At 42.5% G+C, this 19,028-nt stretch overlaps 1 protein-coding gene across 1 annotated transcript in view; it reads right to left on the reverse strand.

Moving 5' to 3' along the window:
* kdrl (kinase insert domain receptor like) overlaps window positions 1–19,028 on the reverse strand; it is a 46,911-nt gene that overhangs the window by 17,160 nt on the left and 10,723 nt on the right. Inside the window, exons 4-22 of the mRNA XM_073486644.1 lie at window positions 18,387–18,514; window positions 16,521–16,680; window positions 15,938–16,074; window positions 15,681–15,852; window positions 15,412–15,538; window positions 14,984–15,156; window positions 13,597–13,753; window positions 11,429–11,546; window positions 9,252–9,360; window positions 6,991–7,275; window positions 6,657–6,803; window positions 5,867–5,995; window positions 4,625–4,731; window positions 4,070–4,199; window positions 3,101–3,205; window positions 1,491–1,604; window positions 1,268–1,356; window positions 965–1,118; window positions 128–225 (exon numbers count right to left, since the gene is read on the reverse strand). Of these exons, the coding sequence (XP_073342745.1) occupies window positions 128–225; window positions 965–1,118; window positions 1,268–1,356; window positions 1,491–1,604; window positions 3,101–3,205; window positions 4,070–4,199; window positions 4,625–4,731; window positions 5,867–5,995; window positions 6,657–6,803; window positions 6,991–7,275; window positions 9,252–9,360; window positions 11,429–11,546; window positions 13,597–13,753; window positions 14,984–15,156; window positions 15,412–15,538; window positions 15,681–15,852; window positions 15,938–16,074; window positions 16,521–16,680; window positions 18,387–18,514 (2,639 nt within the window). The remainder of the gene's footprint in view (window positions 1–127; window positions 226–964; window positions 1,119–1,267; window positions 1,357–1,490; window positions 1,605–3,100; window positions 3,206–4,069; window positions 4,200–4,624; window positions 4,732–5,866; window positions 5,996–6,656; window positions 6,804–6,990; window positions 7,276–9,251; window positions 9,361–11,428; window positions 11,547–13,596; window positions 13,754–14,983; window positions 15,157–15,411; window positions 15,539–15,680; window positions 15,853–15,937; window positions 16,075–16,520; window positions 16,681–18,386; window positions 18,515–19,028) is intronic.

Raw genomic sequence — 19,028 nt, forward strand, 5'->3', positions numbered from 1 at the left:
AACGAGGTTGAACATAGGGATCCTTCACTATATGAGCAAAATGTTTCCAAATCTAAATCAAAATAACGTGGTCTTTAAATAAAAAACAGAACAATTCCAACATAAATCAGGAAGAAAAAAAAAGTACCTTGCGTGAAGCCAAGAACTCCATGCCTTTTGCAACTTGGAAACTGTAGCAAATTAAATCTTCCAGTGTCAGGACTCTCTTGTATAAATCCTCCGATTCTGTGAAACAAAAGAACATAAAGCTTTCCCAGTGAGACTTATTTTTCAAATTGGATGTATGTGGCCTTTAGATCTAGAACAATAATCCTCCTCATCTTGCTTTTAAATGCAGTCAGCGTAATCAGCAGCTCTCTGCGCCTGTCAGATAAATCACATAAGATGAAACAGCAATGATTCTCAGGGGGGGAGTGTAAATGTAAAGCCCCGGACTAAAACACGCCATCTTAACAACCCATCCTGTCCTGTGCATGTTTCCTCCTACACGCTCTGTCTTTAAAACATCCTTTACAGACGAGAGATAAAAACAAATTACAATTCCTTCTATTTTTCAGGTGATACGTGTGGTTAAGGGCCCAGTGTGCGGGTCGGGGGTCTGACAGAGGAACTTCCGCTGGCCCACCTGAGTAAACAGCTTATCAAACCAGAAATAACACGTCAGAAACAACATGGTTGACGTGCCGTGCCTGAGTATAAGCGACATTCGGGTCAGGACAGGAAATAAACAGACGCCTCCCCAGACTCAGTGGGGTGACAGTGGCTCCTGCTGCACTGATTGTACTGCTGAACAGGAGGAGGAAACGTCCCATCAGACTTGGGCTAGAAAACAATCTGAGGGGAGCTTTCGTTCCCCGGGCAGGAGGGGTGGAGCAGAGGTGGGGCGTGGGGGTGAGTGGGGGACAGCAGGAGGGACAAACAGGGAAGGGGGGTTGAAAGGAAGCAAGACGTGCTTGGCCTTTACCTTCTTCCTCTTCCTCTGAGTCGCAGTAGCTCTTATCTTCGATGAAGCCGGAGCTGGCTGAGCTTCCGGTGCTGGCTACGCTCTCCAGGCGGCGCTTCATCAGCTCGCTCAGCTCGCAGCCCGATCCTGATGACACCACCTTACCGTCCTGGCTCTACATATATCATGTCAAATGAGATGAGGTTAAACGTTACTGCTGACATGCACAGGACTTTCCTATATGGTTGTCAAAACAGCCAGACTGCTGACAAGCTCATAGGGAATGATAAGAAAGCAAGGGCGCCAGAAAGTCTTGTGACTCACCTTGTAGACGAGGAAGTCGTCTCTCTTGCCTCTCAAATAGTTGGACAAGTTGCCGTATTTGCAGAACTCCACTATCATCATCAATGGGCCTGTAAAGATGGTATATTTCTTATTATTCCTCTGGCAATATGCAAGGACCCCTCATGTCTTTTTCTTATACATTATATATTCTATACCCAACAGCGGGATTACATTTTGTAATTGCTTCAGTAATAAAGCTCACCTCCAGGCTTCGTGCAGGCTCCCAGCAGATTGACCACGTTCAGGTGATGGCCGATGTGGATCAGGATCTTTAACTCTGACATCAGAGCTTTCCGCTCATTTGACGTAGCGCCTCCTGCAATTATGGAGGAAAGGTGCATTTGATTTTGTTGTAATTAATTCCTGATTGTTGGTGATGTTGATGTTGTTGTTGTTGATGCTGCACTTGTTTTTGTCAGACAGTTGCCACAGACACAAGGAGAATTACAGAAGGGACAATATCTAAAACTTTTTTTGTTGAAATCAGTAAAAAGCTTGTTTAAGTCACCAACTATTAAATGTCATACATCTCAAATATATAACTTTGTTTTTTTAAGAAAATCTGTACATATAAAATCTGATGTGATGATATTTTTTACATTTCAATACGAAATTCGGTCTGAGAGAGAAAGCAGGAAAAAGCCTGAACCCTTGTGGCTGGATTACTGAGGAATTTCATTTTGCGAGTTCATTAAATATGATGGAAAAACATTAAATATTGCTTCAGCGATAAGAAGCAGTGTTGATGGAGGAAATCCTTAAAGTTAAATGCCAACAAAATTAGAGAAACAAAACTGGAGGTGCTCACATTACATATCAGATCTTCACCTTGAATCAAGAAAATCAAAATTTAGAGGTTGTTTTATTGTTGTGGCTTCGACCGATCAGATATTTATGAGCTAGCAGCTAAAGCAGCCAGGGAGTCTCGCGCTAAACCACGGTCAATTTGAGGAGACCTGCTGCTTTCCATTAAGTTTGACCTAAGACTAACAACGGACTCAGAGAGCTTGTGATTTATGCTGAGACATGATAAATGGTATGACACTGACTACAGCCCTACATTTCATCCTTAGTAATACATCATCCCCATGTCACTTCTCGCTGATAGGTCTGAAGTGAGACTTTTTGAAACTTCGATTATTTTCACACATACAGCTGTTGTGAATGAAATAGCTGAGCATCTGCAGTCCAACCTTTTTTTTTTTTTTTGCTTGTTGGTTTTCCTGTTTTCATTTAGATCCAACTTTTATGGTTTATTGTGAATATTTGGAAAGACTTGGAATGGGATTGTAAATAATTCCTCTCTAAAAGAATCGAGACTGAGGACAGTTTCCAAATGTTATAATCTCCACAATGTGTCAAATATAAACATGTTTTCATGGCTCATTTTGTACTTGAATCTTACACTTTTGAACTCTTGTTCACCTGCAGATTTTGAACATACTGATCTCAGCTGTCGGATCTGCATACACTCAATCTTTTCATCCAGGAGGGGGTTAGAGGTCTCTAACTGCACTTTGCAAGGATCAGACATTGCATGCTTAGCTTTGAACCCTTAAGCCATACAAACATTAATTGTAGGCACATGTGGTGCTGTAGCTCATGAGTCTGTAATGTGCACAATAAATAAATCCTCTGCAGAAATGACAGAAAGATGTAATTCGTCTGATACTCATACAGCAGCAGATACTGTGCTAATGCTGGTCTGTCTGGTGCTTCGAGGATGAACCAGAGCCAAGCTAAAGTTATGTGAAAAAGGACAAGAGGTTATGTATATAAATGCCTATTTTTCATTAGTTTTTGACATCCTACCTTTCAGCATCTTGACAGCAACAGTCTTACAGGTTGAGAGCTTGTCGATCCCAAAGGCAGAGGCCTCCACCACTTTTCCAAAAGCTCCGTGGCCAAGAGTTTTGCCTGGCAAAGGAAGAAGGTATTTGATAAGTGGGACGACATCAGAGCTTCCTGTCCCTCAGGGGGAAAATCAGACTGGATTCCCTGTCAGTCAGGCAATAATGGGTCTGTAATTAAAACAACATGCTGGAGCTCTGATCGCCAGGCAGCTGTTTCTAGAAAACATACTGTTCACTGAAGACTGGATGACAGCATAGGTCACTGATAAGTAATGGAGGGGTGACGCTTTTTCCGTGTACCTTAATGTGGCTGTATAAATCCTTAGCATGAACCACTTTTAAAATGAGCCTTTGACCTTTAAAAAATCATTCTTTTTGTCATCTGCGAAACGTTCATATAATTCAATAAAGTGTGTTTAAACCAGAGATTGTAAATTCAAGATTTTAGATTCGAGATTAAATTTATTGTCCCACATTGTAAGAAATTTGCACTGCATGTCCGAATTAATATAAAAGACGAGGTGAGACAGAGGAAGAAACATACACTGATATTAATAGCTAGTAACCTATAGTACAATAGGTTACCTATGGGAGAATGGTCAATTTTGGTCAAAATCACTAGCAAAGTAGGGAGAAGCACATTTCTCTACACAGGTGGGGTCGTTATTCTGGCAGATCTGGAGTCTTTGACTATGTGATAGCTTGTTTTTTGATATTCTTTCAAACTGTGCCATCTTAACAGGGCTCTGCTTCTTGACCCGTTACAAACAGTCAAAATCACAACAATGCAGTCGCTGACGCCGTTGCCTTCATTCGGCTGATTTATTCTCACTTAAAAACAAAAAAACATTTCTTCATCTACCGACAGCTTTAACGAAACTTTTTCCAAAATTAAGTATTTGGTTTGGTAGGATTACACAGTGCTCACCTAGCCGAAGGCGGTCACGGGGAAACTCCCATTTGCTGCTGTCATATTGAAGAAAATCACTCTGCTCCTCGAGGGGACACTCGTCAGGGTCAATGATGATGGACGGACCCATCTTATACTGCGCTGGTTGCTGAAGGTGTTAGAGGACAAATTTCATGATCATCACAAAAAAAACTGAATGACATTCATGGCACGACGCAAAGTTTTGCACTTCTGTTTCATTTGAAGTAATCAGTTAGATGTGAAAATGTTAACATGACGTCAGATTCTTGCTCTATGTCGAAGGCACAACGTTTCCTCGGCTTCATCTCAGAAGGAGCACATTCTGTTCTCCTTTGAGGCCATATTGTACATTCAAACATGAGCTTTGCTCTTCCCAATTGTCAGGAAATGTGGAAATTATAAACACTGGCTAAATTTATCCTCCCATTCAACTGTATTTCACAAGATATATGAGTCAGTCGCTTCCACGAAGTCACTGGAATTCATGGAACAAATCCACAAAAATAAAACCTGATGTAGTTTCTGAGAAAAACATGCCATGTAACACCTTACCTTCCTCAGCTTGCGGATGAAGAGGATAAGCATGAGCCAGAGGAACGTGGCTGCGGCTCCTGTGCACACCAAGATGATTACCTCAACGTTTGGCTTCCCTTCATCCCCTGGAAAGAGAACAGCTATTGTAAACGACCAGAAGACTTCAGCAAAAAAGAAAAAATCCCTTTGTACTTTTTCATGATCTCACAAGTTGTCATATAAAATTGACAAGGATTTGATCAAAAAGAAACAATCTGTCACAAATGTGTAAACAGGGAGCCTGTTTTTGACTGAGAATGCAGAAACCTTTAATCTTTATTATTTTTTTTATTTCTGTGATTGATGGTACACAAAAAGGAAGTGGAAACACACATTGATGTTTATTTCTGGTTTGTTTGGGACATGGATACAGCGATTTTTCCATTACTCTTTTCATCCAAAGACTGTTTTTCTTCCCATCCAATGTCGACACTTTGAAAGCTAATACTCTTTGCATCTTCACAAAGCTTTCCTGGCTCTTATTTAATGCGATCCTTGACTAAACAGTCAAAGCAGAACTTGAATACAGCTTATTAAGGAAGTCTCTTTGTGGTGAAAATGGACAAAACTGGCCGCATGATATCTCTCCTACATTGCCATCCCCAACTTCACATGTCAACCTGCCACCAGTTTCACATGTAAAGTACACAGCCCTTCTCCTGCAGTTATCTACGGTGTGTTTCCAGTCCCTTGGCTGTTGCAGCAGTCAATCTCTTTGCACTCATTAGTGGACCTCTTAACACTTCACAGAGGTCATGTCCTCAAGGTAAGGACTCGCAGCCAGAGCCTTGATCATAAAACCCAAGAAGGAATTCACTTGGCATTCCTGGCAGCCACAGATTTTCTGTCAGGGGAGACTTTTCATACTGAAGCCAGAGCAGACCTATTTGTCATGGTGACAAGAAAACATGAATGCCAAGAAAGGCCTCTGACAAGCTTTGATTGGAAATGAAGAAAATGCAATGATGATAAGTGAATTTGATGTGATCTGTAGCCGAACACACACAGACACACACCACGTTACACTCAGAAGCCAGTATTGTAGATGCAACAGCATGAATTAACTACCAATTAACTCATTGTCAAGTCAATGAGGTAAAACATTCAATATATTGTCTTTGTAATTTTCAAGTGAGTATATGTCAAAAAGGATTAGCAAATCACACATTTATGTTTTACACAGAGTTGTATGTAATATGTCAAGGTGTCTGAAGGACTTACCGAGCACAGTAACAACAGCACTTGTTCTCGCGACACCCTCGTTGTTCTCGGCTGTGCACTCGTACAGACCCTCGTCATCTTTCTTTACTCTATCGATGGTCAGAACCCCGTCCCTTCCCAGTGTGATCCCTGCAACACACAACCTCTCAGTCAAAATGATACCATGAAGTTTTAAAAAGTCTGGCATTTAACACCGAGACGCTGAAGAAATGTTATTTTCTTCAGGCACTTTAGTTTGTAAAAATTGTGGATGACCTAGCTGACTTTCACTGCACTCTTTGAGCCAAAAATAATATTTTCTGTTGGAGGGGTTTCTGTTTGGCTTACTCATTTTCTCACTGTGTTTGGATTAGTTTGATTATTGTGTGCATGTGAATGCAAATATGAGTTCCTGAATGCAACTTTGTTATGATGTAAATGCGTTGTACTGTAATACAAGTAATGGCGAAGTCACTGCACAAACGTCTCCCAAAGGATCCTTGTGTAAATCGCTACGCATATGCAGGTAATTCAGCTTAAGAAGGGGCATCATCTGCTTTCTGAATCATAAACATTGTTTACTTGTGCTTTGGGAAAATATGCCTTATAGTGAAGAACTGTTTTCTCTGTCGGCGTCTTTCAAAGGGACTGACAGCTCCACCTGCTGATTATGTAGCCCTACTAATAAAGATTAGTAGCTTTCAGTCCTTCATCTACTTTGTACAGGGTACCACTGGCCGCCAAAATGGTAAAAGTATCATTTAGAATATATTATATGATCATAGCACACAGAGAACAATTCTCAGCTTACCAGGTTCTACTTTCACCGGAACACCATTTTTGGACCATGTGATGTTGGGATAAGGAACTCCCAGAGCGTAGCAGGCCAGCGTCAGGGTGCTGCTGCTGTTCACATCTTGATTTGTCAGGTTTTGACTCAGCCAGGGGCGTTTTCTCACTGCACAGAATTAAACTTGTTTAGACAGCAGCTTATTAGGAATTGCAATATTGTTTCCTGTGTACTAATCGTACAGTAATATACAAGCTATCACATGATTACACTTCAGCAGAATGACTAATTTCATGGAAATCGTGTTGCAATTAGAAACAACTAAAAAGTACAATCAGCTTCTCTTCTAACTTACCATCCACAATAAGCGCAGCTCTCTTGAGTTCAGCCTTCTTGTGAAGCTTGTACGCTTGACACTTGTAACCTGCGGTGCTGTTCTGGGACACATTATGCAGATGGAGAGAAAGAGAAATGGCGTAGCTGCTGAGCTGGAGACTGGACACGTTGGATGTGATCGTCTGATTCAAAGAGTCCAACCACTGCAGATCTGTGTAGAGGTAGCGAGCTGCCCGACAGGTCAAAGTGACGTCATTCCCCTCGATGGCCTCCTGAGGCCTGATGGTAACCTCCCCGGGCTGATCTAGAATGACAAAGTAGAGACCATGTCATCTGTTTTACATGCATGTAGAGAGACACGTATGCTGCTGGCCCGAGATCTTATTTTGGACACGTAACTGCTCGTCGCGAGGCCAGGAATGTCAAATTTGCAGTTATTTCCTGTTTCATCACTGTTAATTGGAAGCACGTTGCCGCTGGACAGAATTGCTGATGGCACTCCTGCACTCGTCCAATTGGAGAGGAGCTGTGTCTGGGCCCCAGGGGAACCAGACTGTGCTTGTTTATTCAGATTGCTGGAAAGCAGTCTATGTTCCGTAAGAGAGGACAGCTGTTATTACAATTCTGTCCTCTTTTCTAGCTGCATTCCTTCATCCTCCGTCTTCCTCACCTCTGGACGAGGGCACATTCCTCTTGGTAATTCTCCCACCATCAGAGACTAAATTTTGGTACTTGGCCTCCTCTCCTCAAATATGGGTTCACCTACATCCGTCCCTCTCCAAAAGCAATCCTTCTCCCACAGGGAGTTTGATTCACTGAACTTTTAAGGAAATGTGATTCACTTTGTTGCACAGTGAACTCTGCTTGTGTGCAGTGACACCTCATCCTCACTATCATTGCATAACTGTCTCGATGGATATTCACTTCGGGAACATTTGGAAATGCTCAGCGGCACATAAAGAAGCAAATTCTCATAGCAGAAGGCTCACTGAGAGAGAGGAATGACCTGCTGGCACCGGAGCAGGAATGTAGTTATTCATAGCTGTTTTTAAACGCGTGCCATTATAGCACTCCATATGGCTCAGGACATGTTTGCCTCTCTTCCGCCCTGAAGCTGCTCCGCTACAGTGGAAGATGGTTTCAATTAATGCCCCCCTCTGGTTTCTTTATTGCACAATACAATCTGCACATTCCTTCGCTGTTCTTGCAATTCATTACAGCGTGTACTGTGTGTAGATCATTTGAAAGAATCCGGTGCACGGTGTAATGTGCTTTGCAGTTACTGCAATGAAACTCAGCAGTATTTCTGCATGCACTTAAAGTGCAAGTCCACCAATTTTACACAGTAAAGTGTGTTTACAGGTCTTGGGGAGTAGTACTGCATAGGTGCAGAAAAGGTGTGTAAAGCCTTTTGTGGCTCCAGAGGAAGCTGCACGTAACCTGATAAATCACCTCCAGTGATGTCAGTCGGTGGTTAAGGTGTATTGTGGGTAATGTAGGCACCAGGTTTTAAAAAGCAGTCCACTGGTCTAGCATTGTGACCGATTTGTGTGTTCTGCCATTACTGCAGTGGCAACTCAGAGTCAACGACAATAGCCTGAATAAATAAGAAAAATTAGAGAAAAAACTTGAACATCTGCCACATTTGTGATGAAGAACGATGTTATATACTAACATTACTGTTAGGGGCACTAATGAAGTACAGGCTTGTCTATTTCACATCTCTATCTATTATCTACCTCATAAGTTGAAGTTTGCCACTACTGTTGGAGCAGCTGAGAACTGCACTGGTTTTAACATCGCTGTAAAAATCAAGTTATATAGAAAGTAAAGGTAAAAGTAGCAAATTGTTCACTTCCTCGGACAGCCGGCAATCAAACGTGCAGATACTGTAGACGCCAAGGTAGTAATGCCAACTTTTCTACGTCCGGTAGTTCCCCCCGATTTATGTGTAACACTGTTGGACCCATTATGGAGGGTTTAAAAACAAATTATCAAAATCGATACAGCAGAACCGGAGATAAAAATATTTTATTCAACCCTTTTCTTTTCAAAAACCTGGCACCTACATTACCCACAGTGAAACTTAGTGATTTATCAGATTACATGCAGCCCTTCTGGAGCCACAAAAGGCCTTACACTGCTTTTTTTCACATGTGCAGTAGTACTCCTCCAGACCTGTACGCACACTTTAATACATAAGTTTGCCGGAGTTACCCTTTAAACAGTTAAGCTTTAAATGTTGACATTTCAGCTGTTGTATTCCAGTGACCCACTTACCATCAACGAAGAAAGGAATCATCATTGTGCTGTTGCCAGCTTCATTGTGCGCCACACAGGAGTAATTTCCTGACACGCTAGCCTCTCCGATCACCAGGGTACTCACAGTCTAATTGGGATCAAAAAGGTGATTATTAGTGATTACTCAAAGCAAAATAAAACAGGTCGGGATAAACAGCAAATACTTAACTCCACCGTGACTTTTAGTGTGATTTATCCTTGGGGTTTCAATCACCATCAGAGCAGTGAGTTAACAGGCGGGTGAGAGGTCTGGAGCGAGCCTGGTCTGTTTTCTACTCTCCAGTGCTTCACATTAATGAAAGGATACATCTGGACTTTAAACCCCACTGAGTCTCCTTCAGACCTGCGCTGTAGATCTACTGCGGTGCATGTCCATTTCCTGGAAAGCACTTCTAATGCCACACTCAATTGTGTCACCACACCACTACAACATTTTAATGGCTTAAATAGACAAAATAATAAGTGAGACTTGGGTGAGGGCCAGACTGCGTGGGGTTCTGTTTAGTGTTCGTAGTGACATCTGTTTTTTGAGGGCAGTCGGCTGCATCAAAGAGAGTGAATGATGTGGGTGTATTGTCTGGGTGTATGCCGGACTAAACTTCCTGGGCTTGTCGGAGCGATTGTGTCGACTCTCAGACACACAGCTGTAGTCATGAAACGATTTCAGCCTCCCTGTGCATTCAATGTTCACCACACAAATATTCAGGCGGTAAAAGAATAAGTGTTAAAAAGTTATCATATTGTCCAATTCACACTGCTCTGACATTTGTCAAAACACTGATGGAGTGGCCTTATGGTATTATGTTACGGCTATTACTCACCATAATGTAACCCGAGCTCGAAAACAGTCATTTAAACGATTACGCACAGTCCCAAAGAGGAGACCTGACCAGACGCACTGTGACCTTTGTGCCCACGTCTTCACCCTGTGTTTTTCTTATATTATGACCCGGGCCAGTCTCCCTCTCTACTGGGCCTTCAGAGGCCCGGCCCCGACTACGTTCTTATTCACGGGCCAACACGATTTATGTGAGGTGACAGAGAGGAATTCACTTCCAACAAATCCTTCTTCTTTTAAACTGCTGCTTGTTATCATTGACCCTTAGTCCCAACCCTCATAAAGCACCAGCGTTTGGCCACAAGTACTTGTAAATAAAGTGGTGCCTCCCTATTTATGTCAGAGACATATTAGAACTGATGCCCTGTGAAAATGGCTAAATTTACAATTACTCAGCTGATATGATTCTGAGTTTCTTCATCTCAGAGCAAGAGTCAATAAATCACCCGGTCTTGCCCAAGAAACTTCAGGTGAAAACAGTGTTAGATCACTGATTCGCTCTCTTGCAGAATACTTGTATGCCGATGTATCTGTGCCCTAATTTGACCCAGCCTGCTGTGATGGGTTTCTTTAAACTTATCCTATAGACAGACTCGCGATGTGGTGGAGGCCTGCTCTCAATTATGTTTGGGGTGAACAGTTTTAGTAACAGGCTCCCACGGGACATTTGCAGAAATGTCTACAGTTTCCTCATTGTGTGGCATGTTTTGGGGTTAGCATGGTAATATGTGTCTAATGTTTCCTAAGAAAAACCGATGGACTGACAGAGCCCACGTTGTGTATAAATATACATATATATATATTGCAAATGAAGGTTATTCATCAATATGGCAACTTCTTCTTCAGATGTAGCAGATAACATGTGTAAAACCAAGTGATTTTCACATTTTATTCCTGGTTGCTTATTCCGAAAATAAATCCAGCCTTGTTTTAAAGCAGCAATGAAAAACAAAACTGCTTTCATGAGTTTTGGTCACAGTTACATAAGTCACAACTAATGCAGATAAAATGAATCCTTTTCAGCAAAGAGAAGCATTGAATCACTGCCAATAAGAGGAAAATTGTCATATTTATGGATGTCAGATGTTGAATCTGATTTTCAAGCCCCAGTCACGGGAGATTTCTGCTTGAATCTGAGCGAGCTGTTGGCCATTCAGGGATCTCTAGACATCTTCTAGATCCAGTTCTCATCAATCAGACTGTTGAGTTGGTCACTGTTATTTGTCCACCACATTTCATGGTGAACAGAGTATGCTACAAGTGCAGCTGTTTTAAAAAAAACATGTGGAAACAGTACATTCAAATTTAAACCACATACCTTGTTTTTTCCTTTAACCAGTTCAGGCTTGACGTTTATGCTCTTAATCCAGTTGTGGGAGTAATTTCCTCTGTTATCACCATTGACCAGGATTGGCTTGGTGTGATTGGCAATGCAACTGCAGGACAGACAAAAAGGCAATAAACCTGACCATCCAGTCATGCTGTCAGACAGAGGTACACGTTGGACATTAGACGATACAACACAGAAGAAAACTGCAGACTTTCATTTTTCATTGGGTGACTTTAAAACACATCCTGCTCAAATCAAACATTATAATGTACAACTTGCTATCCAGATCCTGAAAGGTTGAGGGTATTTGAACAGACCACTTAGTCTGATCTGAGTCCAGGCCTGGACCAGCTTGTCTGGGTTATAAAACCTAAAGAAAGCCTTGATTTGACCCCCACCCCTAAACCCTTCACCGCCCGTGGTGGGGAACAATCAGCCTGATGAGAGGAGAGGCAGAGAAGGAAACAGCAACAGCGACAGGAAGGGCTGTGCTGTGCGTCACCTCGTACAGGAAACCCCCCCTCCAGGTTCTGGCCAGAGGAGATAAGGTTGATCCTAAGACCTTGGCGGTCAACAAGGGACAGCTGATAACTTCTCAACCTGGTGATAAAGACACCCCATATTTCTGCCCCCTTCACTATCAGCCTCATTCCACATAGAGAGCTTCTCTAACCTCTAAACCCTCCCCACACTCAGCATTTCCCCTGCTCTCCAAACTCACAAAGATTTAGATGAGATACGATCTTGAAGGGCTTCATGTTGGATTTACAGTGACAGGTACTTTACAGGGTCAGGGCGGTATAAAACAAACATTTTGCACAATTGGCCTCCCACCAGGCTATGGCTGTTCCTCTGTCTCATTAGCTGCCTGCCATCGCCTGGCCACTGTTCCCAGTGCCAGCCCTGATTATCTTTATGCCTGCAGAAAGAGTTGCTTTGACCCAACTAACGCTCTGCTATTATTTATCACAAATCTGGCAAGTACAAGTGGGTGTTTGAGATAATTTAATGACTAAAATAATGGAGGCACGTCATGGATTAACATCAGCGAACATGAAACATAATTTGTTCTCTTTCTTGCGCAGCAGTCCACAGTGTTGTTTTTGTTAACGGTGTTGGGGCCTGATAACCCAAGGGTAATGGCCCATTGTTTTTCTGATCTTACGACTGGCAGGTCTCCTGCTGTCATTGACCAACCAGGATCTCTTTGTGGGTTCACTAGCAGGCCGGTATTCCTGCACGCTCAGTCATACATTCAGTTCTATTTGGCTCTGTATGAGCTCGGGGAATCTGAGATTAATATATTTCCCCTGTGATCCCCCGTCAATCTACACACCCACTGACCACAGACGAGAGGGCAGATCTCAAAGGCCGCGTTTCTTTGATTAATGTGTCACATTCTGGGCCGGAGTCAATCCTGTCAATGTAGATCTGTTCTCGAGTGGGAACCCCGGGAGGGTCTGGTGCCTCTGAACTCTACACCTCTCTACTGTTAAGTCTGTGCGTTTGTGAATGCAACTCCGGTACTGAGGCAGTCCTTAAAGCAACATTATGTAGAAAATTGGCATTTTGTGCAATTTGGCGCCCACCACAGTTTCTGAGTGCAACACCACTGTCGTAAATACAAATCCCAGGTCTCCCAAGTTAATGTAGGTGATAACTACAAACAAAACTCATTACGTCATAACAGTGTTATGTGTTGAAAACTTGTATCTGCCAGATGCTGTCAACAAGTGACAATCAGCATGAGACATGTGTTTTAAAAATGATTTCTCCTAATATCACTGCACAATTTGTGCAAATGCTGTGCAGTTAAATAAAAATCATATTTACAGCAGTAGACACATTTGCATTAAGTTACAGGAGCTAAGATTAACCTGAAAACTGGCAGCTTAAACTACAGTACACAACAGGTAAATGAGTGAAACACCACACTCACTGCAGGACCACTAAATGGTAGCTAGTGGCATGTAATAGATTTTTGAATTGAGTTATGTTAGGTATCCTTAACTAATGAAATTTGTGCTTAAAATCAGAAAAAACTTTCCCCTCGATTTGCTTTTACTTCCTCAAGATTGGATCAAGCTAACGGAGCATGAACACAGAAAATCTAGTTTAAACATCTCTGGCAACAAAGGGAGGGGGTGGTGACTCACTCTGTAAGCGTGGGGTCTGATTGACACGGTTGCCAGAGCCAAGTGATGGTTGGCAGGGGTAACCCGTAAGCAGTGCAGGTTAGCTGATGCTGCTTGCCAACCATGTAGGTCTGCACGTTCACAGAGGGTAGCTCCGCCTCTGAAATGGTTGGCTTCACTGCGAGAGGGAAGTTCACACACACAAAAATACAGAGAGAGAGAGGCAAAGAGAGAAAGACAACAGGTTAGATAAACCATCTGCCAGCCCAGCTCAGTGTGGACTCTCATAATGTCTTTATAATGAGATGCGACAGTCATGATGGATAGCCATGAAAAGGGTGCCATTGACACCGGTTCTCCTTTAGACAGCGTGTAATGGCAGGATGATTGGCTAGCCCCGGGGCTGTAGGTCAAAGAACAACCCCGGTGTGGCCCATGCCCAGGTCAGCAAATCAACCATGTCAACAGACAAAGATCCTAGTGCCACCTCAGTCTACATTACTTAACCATTTCTCTCCATTTTGAACTGCTGAAATAGTCACACTGCACATGCACATCATGTAAAACACATTCATAATTCGGAGCACTGCACTGTGACAGCTCTAAACAACTTCTGAACAAAATTTTAAATAGTTCCCTAATTGATACCAGGAATCTCTCTTGACTTTGTTTGTTTGTGTCTCTGAGTGTGTTTTTTTTTTTTTTTGACATTCCAATAAAGTGAAGTTGTGAGAAGTGGGACAAGACAGCAGGACCAAAAATAAAGCTTATACAAGCCAGAAGGGGGCTGATTTTTCCACGTTTTGGCATGCTATTAGGATTCCTAGATAATGTTTAAAGAATGCAGGGAAACAACAAAATAGCTCTGCCCCCCCATGGTAAACTTGAAGTTACTGACACACTTCCTTGAGCAGACTTCATTCAAGTTTACACCTAAACAATAAAAGATTTATAACCTCTAGTGTTAACAGTCATCAGTATTCTTTCTAAAGTCACCATAACAATGATTACACACTCCAGTCCTTGTTTATCTCAAGTTGTTCACATACTGTAAGGAACATGTTGTTTATATGAGCTGCACTGTATATACACATGGTGAGGATGCAAATAAATGCTGGTGACTAAGGGGGGCCTGGAGCGGCTGGAGTCTGCGTGCAGAATAGAGCCCGGGCCATTTACACACTGCGCCAAGCCCCTTCAAAAGAGCCCCAATAATCAACAACAGCTGCCCCTGCTACGTCAATCCAGCCCTGGAATCAACAAGCCCCCAAATTCCTCTCATTCTGGAGCTGCTACCTGCCGTCCAGTGAACTGTACTGAGAGCAGCAGCAGTACAGAGCTGCAGCCGAGGCACTGCTTCATTTTCTTAGGATTGACGGTCATTATCAGGTTCATGGCAGAGGCTTACCATTGACTACCAGAGTGTAGCTCAGATTCCTATACAAGCCCTTTGCTTGGTTGCCCAGGCTTATGGTGAAGACCCCAGCATGTTGCTTCTGCTGGACATCAGTGATGAGCAAGCTGAAATTAACCATCCTGTAACAGGTGGAATTCTTCTTGATAGCGACTCCGTCCTTATACCTAAAAGTTGGAGGCATGGAGAGATTTTTGAACCATGTTTAAGCAGTAAAAGGTACCCTGTCACAATAACTACTTTTGTTGGCGATATGCTGCCCCAGAAATAATTGCGATAAATTATGTAGTTGTCATTTTAAGACCATTTTATAACACTGATATTATAATAATAATAATAATAATAATGCAACTTTTTTTGGGTCTACACAAAAAGTTAATTTGGTTTATTCAGGGCAGAACAAAATCTAAACCATTACTTACCATGCTATCAGTTCTGCTGGTGGCAGAGCGTTGACCTTTGGCTCAAACACAAGCTTCTTTCTACCTTCTGTGACAGTCACTGTACCCGGTCGCTCATGCTTATAGGAGACATTGAGGAACGGATGCTCTGGAACAAAAGATTAATGACATATATTGAAGTCCATGCCAGAGGGAAAATGGATGTGAGCACAGTCATCATCATTTTGTTGTAATATCACTACAGTACATTTAGTTGTATTTTTATAGCTTGTGATAAACTTCAGACTCACCGAAGACAATGACTTTTGCTGAGACATTCTTGTGTTTCGTGGGTTCAATCTCAGCTCTGCAGCGGTAGAGCCCCTTATCCTCCATGGTAATATTTGGCAAGACTAAACAATTGCTCATTACAAGAACCGCAGCAGGGTTGTCTTTGGTCTTGATCATCTCATGCCGATTTTCCTGAAGGCAAAGTTAATGCCATGAACTCCACTACTACAACATCTGAGGATACATACAGTTTATCAAAAGTAAAACTTCTACTTACTTTCTTCTTTGGAAATTCCCATGTAAAGTTGATTCTTCCATTATAGGTGGTCTCACCAGTACAGTTGAGGACGAGGGTGTCTCCAACCAATACTCTGACACGATCAGGGGTGATCTTCACATTTTTTAGAACAGATGCTGAAAAATGGAGACGGATATAAGGAGACAAAAGTGATCAAGAAACAATGAACGTATATCAGTGCAATGCTAGGTGAAAAACAAAAATAATTACGGAGCTGAGGGAGAGGGAGAATATTCTGAGAAAAAGTCAAAAAGTCAAAAACTTTTTCCCCCCACAAATTTATGACTTCATGATCTCAAAGAATATTCAAGATCTTTTAACATGCATTTTGTGAGTTTATCTTGTAAATGTATCATTTTAATCTCAGAGACTTTTCCTGTTTTTTCTTGTAAATTTACTTTAATCTTGGACTTTTTTCATAAATATTCACCCCCTCTCCCAGCTCTGTAAAAATGTTAGTTTTTCCCTACAATCACCCTGATACGCCATCGTCAGAAGCAGATACGTCAACACAAGTCTGTCTTTTTTCATTTAATAAGAAAACTTGAACAGAAAGACTCACTTTGTCTCATTGGAATGTACATTGACTTGAATCCACGACCGTTGACCGTGGCGTGACAGATGAGCATATTATACATAGTGGAGGGACCGTAGGGAATCGTGAATCCCACCTTTGGATCCCAAGACATTTCCTTAGCAATCTTCTCTGATGCGGGTTGGAACTGCAATGATAGAAGAGTAGAGCAGCGATTTTTTGTCAGTACTCAGAGACATTTGGTGACACTTGTGATCTTCATTAAAGATCACTGAGCCAGACAGATTGGAGTGTAATGCTGCACTCAACTTCATTTAACATGTATCTAACGCTCTACTGGGCTCAGCTGGGGACAGACATCTGCCAGAGTGAAAGTCCAATTAGTTTGCATTGTTTTGTGATGTGTAACCTCGGTAATCATTTATGCAATGGAGCGCAAAACTTTGCGGATTCGGAAAAGGATGTACGTGCCTGCTGATGTTTGTTCTCATGCCAGAAGTGGGACTGGGAGAGGAGGCAAGGGAAGGGAAGGAAGGAAGGAAAGGGAGCAGGAAGGAGGAGTGCCAAAGATTTACCAACCGCAGGAAGGTCACACAACTACTATCTGTGCCATCTGAGTCAGAAGCGTTTGTCCACAGTCCACACTATGCCACATGTTCTTATTGTTGGCATGGCAACCCAACGGGGAGGTCTTCTTCACTGACGTCTTTTTTTTCCCCGTTCTGGTTCCTACAGCCCTCATGATAAGTTACCTGTTGTTTCGTGAGACTGGACATATTGTGCGCTGTTTGTCTCCGGCATTTCCTGATGTTTGTAAAAGTAGGGGGACTAAATTTAGTCAGGGAGTCTATTCTGAGAAAACACACTCTTGGAGCACCTTCCTGCTCTTACAGGAAGCAGACAGAGTGACTCCCTTCGCCGCCCCTGAGCTTCCCTCAGACATGCCACTGTCCCTGGTCTGTTTCTCTGTGCTAGAGGGTTTTAATGCACAAGGGGTGTGAGAACCGGTGAGATGCCTTGAGCACAGAGTGGAAACACTTTTGTTTTTTTTCCAAGAAAACAAGTAAAGATGCCTTGCTGTGGTATTAATAGCAATCTTGACTTCTTAGAGGTCATATGTTGTGATTTATTTCAAAGTCCAAGTCCTAACAGGTCTATATACCAGGCTCAGGCAATCGGGAGCACTGGGAGTATTCCTGGTCGCCTGGCAAGCTGACTGACCTGGAGTGTAAGGCCACTGTTAAAAGGTTAAATTAAATGTTTAAATCAAAGAGAAAACAGCACAGGGCAGGTACAGTACCGTCAGCCACCTGCTTTAAGCCTGATGGTATGAACGCTATCCGTCACACGCAATTAGCCACATTAACATACACATCAACACAACGTTCAGTCGGTGCACGGAGTGTGAGTGGTCACAGTATGGCAAAGAGATAGATGGCACAGGAGAGCGAGGGAAAGAGAGAAAGAAACTAGGATCGTGTTTTAAAATAAATAAAATATACTGGCAGGGCCACCCTCAGCACCCTCAGTCATGCCACAAGCCTATCATGAAGGAAAAAAAAAGATGCTTATATATACACAGATATAACCTGGACAATAAAGACCTGTATACTCTTCTGTCAGGTGGCGGTACCTGCAGTTACTCAAAGCTACCATCTTCATGGTGTTAAACATAAGTCCCGTCAGAGCTCTGAGGAAATGTCTCCAAAAGTGCACAAAAATTTTAAATACTGTATGAATATTTATTCCTTATGATATCCACAATCAACAATGTTATATAGTCTTTTATCACAATAATGCTCAACCCTAATAAATAGTACCATAAAACAACTTAACCTACAAGTGGAAGGCACAAGCAGAACATATGAAATGGTTGTCTTGATGAGGCCTTACCCCTGTCAGGGATACATTAGTATCAGGAGAAGACGTCCGGCAGGGGACCACCAGGCTGGTCTCATACCTGTAGATTCCCAGGATGTCTGGAGTCTGATCATGGGACTCCACAAATGGTCGCTCGGGATCTGTGGAACAAAAAAAACCAAACCAAAGTGAGTGAAATCTAAAATACAAGTCAGTCAGAAATGGCCCCTTACCTCTTGCCCTTTGTATCAAATTTACAGCTCCGGCCCCTGAAGAAGCTGTTATACTACAACTGAGTCTGGCAGTGCAGTCGAATAAGGGTAATGTGAGGGCATCCAACACAGAAATCAAATCTCGGATCAGTTCATTCTAAACTGATGAGGCAGCAGAGCACAGACAGAGCAATTAGACTAGTGGTGTTTTCCTACTGGGCAACCAGGCATCACACGACCGCTGTGGGAACTTCACGGCTACACAAATAGTCTGCGATGGGGGTGAGGTCAAGCAGTAGTGGTGCTGATAAAGGAACTATTACTTAAAAAGTAAGCGTGGAAAATGATGAAATAAACGGCTGAAGGGCTTTGAAAAGAGTATTAGAGTAAACACAGGTACAGCAGGCTGCTTTACAGACAGACAAACTGGGAACCACAGTCATGGAGCACCAGGAGAAGGAAC

The sequence above is a fragment of the Pagrus major genome, chromosome 18 (assembly GCF_040436345.1).
Source record: "Pagrus major chromosome 18, Pma_NU_1.0".
Lineage (NCBI taxonomy): Eukaryota > Metazoa > Chordata > Actinopteri > Spariformes > Sparidae > Pagrus > Pagrus major.